The sequence below is a fragment of the Pinus tabuliformis genome, chromosome 1_2 (genome assembly GCF_031772625.1).
Source record: "Pinus tabuliformis cultivar Carrire ecotype Pingquan chromosome 1_2, CPIR1, whole genome shotgun sequence".
NCBI lineage: Eukaryota > Viridiplantae > Streptophyta > Pinopsida > Pinales > Pinaceae > Pinus > Pinus tabuliformis.
In genome coordinates, this window is record NC_142298.1 from 1,210,817,786 (window position 1) to 1,210,824,037 (window position 6,252).

General features: G+C 36.5%; 1 protein-coding gene across 1 annotated transcript; it reads left to right on the forward strand.

Moving 5' to 3' along the window:
- Positions 1–673: 673 nt before the first annotated feature.
- Positions 674–3,659, forward strand: LOC149210617 (FCS-Like Zinc finger 8-like). Its single transcript, XM_089394463.1, has 2 exons — positions 674–2,522; positions 2,786–3,659. Exons 1-2 carry the CDS (start codon positions 1,915–1,917, stop codon positions 2,913–2,915), a joined length of 738 nt encoding a protein of 245 aa, XP_089250589.1. The 5' UTR covers positions 674–1,914; the 3' UTR covers positions 2,916–3,659.
- The last annotated feature ends 2,593 nt before the right edge of the window (positions 3,660–6,252 follow it).

Genomic DNA, 6,252 nt, shown 5'->3' on the forward strand with positions numbered 1-6,252 from the left:
TTTAGTTATTTGAATTAGGACTCAGATTAATGTTCAGAGTGAGTTATGAGAAATAGTTTTGTTAATAGATAAATAAATAAGGTAAATATATATATATATATATAGACATATAGATATTTTAATATTTTAATGAAAATGGTTTAATTTTTCTTTTAAAATTATTTAAATATATATTATTTAATTTTTATAAATTATAAAAAAAATTAATTATGCTTTAAATTAGTTTAGAAAATTAACTTAATTATAATCCAAAGTAATCTAATTAAGAAAAACAATTAATTATAATCTAAAATAACTTAATATGAAAAAATCTGAAGTAACTTAATTATGATGTGAAGTGACCCGATTAGGAAAAAGTTTGAAGTAATAGTAATTTAGTATTAAATATATATTTGTTATGTGTAATAATCTAGCGGAAAATTCAAGGAAAAATGGAAGTCTTCAGCGAATTTTCCATATTTTCCGTGATGTGAGGATGAAATGTGATAAATTCTTTAAAAAAAATACAAATAGATGAGAGATTCGCTCCTCTATGGATATTGGAGCCAAAACGAAATACAGGATTCAATTATAGAAATTGGAGGTGGTAGTGTTATAAAGAAATATTCCAGAAATATATATATATATATATATATATTTGAACTAAGGTGGGTGGTACATGAGTGGCAAGTGGGATTTGAATAAGTTTATGGAATTGCAGGGTGAACCAATAAATGGGTGTTGCTCGTACCAGGTTTACTATATTGGGATACTTCCAGATTCAACAAAGTGGGCATCTGCACCCTTGCACAGAGGGGCAAGCAGCTCATTTTTCTGACATTTCAGGAGGGGTTCCTGCTGTTACAATATAGCAGTTGTTATTATGTGGCATTGATCAGGACTCCTCGGAGACGGGACCCTGCTGTTAGCAACTTAGCAGTGGGGAAAGAGGCTGTAACATTGACTGAAGTGGTTTGAGAGATTGTTTTAGAGAGGAAAATTTGGTGGTGGTGTGCTAGTTTTGGGGCCACAGTTAGAGGATTCTTTGCAAACTTGTTGGTTTAGAGGTTTTTGGGGGATACATTGATATTCATATTGGTGAAATTTCTAGTAATTTCTCTAAATGTCAGGCATTTTCCAGTGTTGGTGATCAGATAGAAGGATTTCAAACATTGTTCATAACAAGTTTAAAAAATGTTCGTTTGAAACGAGGGATAAGCCAGACTCTTTGATCCTGTTTTTGCAGCCAATTTTGCATATCGAGAAAACCTATTTTAGGTTTCCATTGCATTTATTAGAGACAAAAGGATTCTGATTTCAGGTATTTTACGAAAGCACCAAGGTAAAATCCTCCATTAGGCGATATTGGCTTTATTACATGGTTGAAGCTATTGGGCACTGGTCTGCACCTATAGAAAAGTGACCTATATGGTAGTACATTTTCAATTGTCAGGTTGAGTATACCTACTCATTATTGAAGAAGAAAAGCAGTTGATTGGTTAGACTTTGGCTTTAGGTGCAGAAGATAAAGCACAATCTCCAAAAAGGGCTTCTGATAAAGTATGCTATGTATACATCCATTACCTGACCATGGTATATATATGTATTCTATACATATTTCAAGGTACATGGTGGTTTAACCTTTCTGAGCTCTGTATATGCCACAAGGTCCAAGGAATTCTGGTGTCTATTGAATACTTCAAGGTCGGAAGGGTTTTTAGTTATTAGGGTTACCTGTAGGAACTTGTGGGTTGTTTGTATTGCAGTACATCCATCACAAGTTCCAAGGAGTTTCACTCTTTTTGTGTAAGCATGTACCCGAATTTATAGGCGATTGTAGATGAGGCCTGGTGCACATGGAGGTATTTTGGGTTTGAATCATTTCCTAAATGAAGAAAGTGTGTTGATCAAGATCAGTAGCGTCAGGGAGAAGAGATGATGCTTGGTAAAAGCTCTAGGCCTGTTCAGAAATCCCCAAGCAGCCTTCATCTGATGCCTGATTACCTATCTGATTTATCACCCACCAGAGACTGGCCCAAAGAGGAGCACAAATTCTTCAATGCTCCTTGTCTCTTCAGAGATTTCAATCTCAAGGGGTCTGCAGGGTCAGAGAGGGCCAAAAGCCCAACTTCTCCACTGGATATCAAGACATTTTCCGGAGTTGGGAACACAAGTTGCCATGAAAAGAGGTTAGATCCCCAGTTAAGTTCTCCCGGGAAGCGAAGCGAGACAACAATGATTGGTTCTCCACATGAAATCACAAATCCCGCCTCTCAGACTGGCATGGAGCATTCAGAGAGCTATACCTGTGTCACATTCCATGGTCCAAAATCGGCCACAAAACACATATATTCTCATTGTGGTATGGAGAGTGAAATTGTGCAATATCCTGTTCGAAAGCAACATGAACAGGAAATATGGAATGTTGCATTGATACCTCGAAACTCTGCAAATGTTCCCGTGTTTCCTGTTGCAAATTTTCTTCGTGCTTGCTATCTCTGCAAACGACAGTTAAGCCATGGGGAGGACATCTACATGTACAGGTCTGTTATGATGTCCATACCATGTCTTTCTGTTAGAGATTGCTTTAAAACTTGGAGAATCGCATTGAATTAATTATAGCTTTTCCTTAGCCAGGCCAATGATTGTTTTTCAATTTTGCACTGTTGTATCCAAAAAGCCTATTAAATCCATCTAGATTTTTTTATGATGAGAGAACTCTGGTAGTTTGATGGATTGTGTTTTCAAAAAGTATGTAAACTTCGGTTTCAAAGTTTTTTCATTCTCTGCTTGTTGATTATTGCAGAGGTGATAAAGCATTCTGCAGCGTGGAATGCCGTTACCAACAGATTTTGACGGATGAACAGATGGAAACATTTCTTGCTACTACACCATCTGGGTCAAGTGTTTCTTCTTACAGTGGCAATTTTTTTTAACCAGTACAGATGTGGTGCATAACAGAGGCATAAGAGCTCTCCGTCATCCATGCCGTGAACAAGAAAAGGCGTTTTAATGTATGTGGTGTTGCCTCTGAGGAGCTGTAGCAAAATACACAGGCTTAGATGATATAAAAATATTTGTATTGTTTAATGCTGAGGAAAAGGGATGAGGTGAGGTGGGGTGAGCTTTTCTGAAGCACACTTTTTTGGGACAAGCTTTTTGTTGTGTATATTGACACAAGTTTTAAGTTCTATCACAAGCTATGTACAGGGATGGGCCCCAAATGCTTTCCAATGTACATGAGTTTCTTAATAAGACACTTGCCTGCAGTCAATGACATAGAAATCTAGAAGGCTGAAAGAGCAGAGGCAGACCTGGAGGGAGGTAGGCTTATTCAGGCATACACTCTTCTGCGTGGTTATGATGGCTGAAATGCCAACTACAGTAGAAAACCATAAGCTTTTATATCCGGTATAATGGCTGAGGATGCTCATCATGTTGAGAGAAGATTAGTTAAGGATATTGCTGATTTCTGATGTGCTTTCCACATATTGTGATCAGAACTTAGCACTAAATGCTCGGAACTCGAGCTTATTAGATGCGTTCTCTAAGTTTTGTTTGAGGATGAATAGGACATTGGAGAGTGATACTTTTTGTTTATGTTGTTGCTGCACGTTTTAGTGCAAGGATAATGTTTTGTTTTGAAGTTTCACAAAGAAACTTGAAATATTGAAGCTTTATATGTGTTCTCTTAATTTTGTTCCAGTGGATGCTATTTTCTTTAAACGTTACTTAAACAACACATGTTACAGCAGTATTATTCAGATCCATTTCTCAGAGCACATAAAAGGAGTACGAGGCCTGGTTGCAATGCAAGATCTAGACCTTACTGCAACTTTCTTGAAACTCCTAGAATTAGTCTTAACTTGATTGATAATTCTGATGGGACTGTTTTTGATAAGTCATTAAATAAAATGAAGGGGCATTCAAAACTGATGTGTACTCACTTTTCAAAGAGCAAACAGGGTCTTCACCTTGATGCAATGTCATATTTCCAATAAAGTAACTTTTGATTCAAAGGTGCAGTCATCGTATAGTACAGCTTTCCAGTGGATCTGGTCAAGCAATATCCTCTGGAACCTAGTAAGTAGCCAGTATTGTTTATTTTTTGCCACCCCACAGTCCCAAAAGAGATTAACAGATTGCTTCTTCTCTCAGTGAGGATAAGAAGGCTTCCTGACACTAGTTTTTGCCAGTCTCTTTGACTGAAAGACCTTCGTAGATTATTAACCAGGCGAAATTCTTTATTTGTAAGGAGCTCTAACTGTCCACAACGTTTTTTCAGCTTGAGTACTGAACTACATTCCGTATAATTAATGCCTCACTTGTTATTAAAGAGTGGCACAAATAGGGCTCTAAGTAGAGGGAGAGGAGCAGATCCTTAGAGATTGCTACTTTATCTGAATTTAGCAAGCTGTTTTTCATTCTTTGTATGTGGAATGTAAGGTTAATAAGCAAGAGTATTTCAGAATCTTTTCCTGCTTCTGCTAGTGCCGCTAGGAATTATGTGGTACTCAACTTTTACACACAAATTTTGTCAGTATGCAATCTGATTAATTGAAATATCATGTTGGATAATAAACTGCTCTGTTTCTGTTGACACTCCACAAATTATTACTAACAGAGATAAATATGATGTCAAAGCAATTTTTGTGCGTTGGGAAGGATGTACATTTCCTAATTATATTGATTCTATTTACAAGGAGTTGAATTTGGGGCTTTTTGCTCTTCTTGGTTCAATTTAAGTGTGCTGATCCCTAAGGATGTATCCCTGAAGTTCAGGGTAAATGGGAAAATTGGCTCTGAGAAAGTAGACCAATTAAAACTTTGTTATAGGTAGCGCTGAGAGAGTAGACCAACTTTAGAAATCTGTCAATTCCATTTTCTAGCCTGAACGACGTATGGCATGGCACCCATTCCTCCGTGAACTGATCCCTCAAAGTTTCAACCTCTACACCTTCTACCTCTCTTTGCTGTACCAAAAGTATGCCGTTTCTGCAATCACCCCTTTTAACGTTTCTGCCATTATCCCTTATAACAGCTCTCCAACACTAACATACAACAGGAACTAGATCCACTTTGATCTCATTGTAAGCTCCACTCTTTGAACAATACTAAAGTAAGCTCTGCAATCATGGCGCATTCACAAAAAGTAATGTAACTTGACACCCACAAAGCAGGCAGCAGTCATGGCAGATGCAGGGAGAAGGAAGATTTGATCACGGGTCACTCTTAATTTTTTAGATTTTTCTCTTCCATTTAGGTTGCTTCTAAAGAATAGTATCGATATGATGTTCCACACTCATCACGTGCAACAACATTGTATGAACTTTTCACAACCCATGGCTGTGGTTGCAATAGCGGATGAAGGTTAAGCAGTACTTACAATAGATAGATTGGAGGTATTACAGTGTGTTTGTTCTAACCTCTGGAACGTGTTAGATCACAGCTTATATGTATAATGTTACCATGTTATTTTGACTGTAGTTAGTCTCGCAGGGCTTCATTATTGTACTAGTGAAAACGTTCTTGGGTATGTGGTTTAAAGCTAAGGTTTAATCAGATAATGATTGTGTTTCAAGTGTTAATTAATTTTTTTATTTTTTTTAATAGAATTCGCAAGTTAAAAAATCTTATTTCGATTGATAAGTTACCAGATTTCATATTTGAAAATTTAGGTTGATTTAGAGAAATCAAAAAATCTTTATATTGTATTTTTGAAGCGATGAGTTGTAATGTTTGGACTTTAGTCAAATACATGTTTTAACCTTTGGGATGTTCCAAAAGAATGGAAAACATGCTAGGTTGAAATTTTAATTTTTTTCTTGTATTTCATATTGTTTTGGTTGTTTGATATTTGGTGAATTTATGTTGTATTTTTGTTTGAGGGAGGTTATTTTTGTGGAGATAGTTATGGTAGGGCACTTTTATGGAGGTAGTTATTTTGTGGTAACATACATCTTTTACATGGATTAGAATAGAAGGTGAAAGAATTTAAGGCTTTTATGGAATATCAAACAGAGAAAAAAATGAAGGCGTTGAGGACAGATAATTGTGGAGAATTAGGTGGGAATGAATTCAAAGGATTTTGTAAAAAGCGCTGAATAGCCAGGCGGAAAACTACTACATACACACCTCAATATATGGAGTTGTAGAAAGGATGAACAAGACCCTCATGGAGAAGTAAGTAGCATGCCTGATGGTGTTGAGATAGGACAAGATTTTTGGGTAGTGGCAGTGGACACTACATGTTACCTAGTAAATGGATCATCC

Excerpts from the sequence above, each read along its gene's own strand:
- LOC149210617 (XM_089394463.1), top strand. The coding sequence starts at position 1,915 with ATGATGCTTGGTAAAAGCTCTAGGCCTGTTCAGAAATCCCCAAGCAGC. Across the intron at positions 2,523-2,785 it reads GAGGACATCTACATGTACAG|AGGTGATAAAGCATTCTGCA; the intron begins GTCTGTTATGAT and ends TGATTATTGCAG.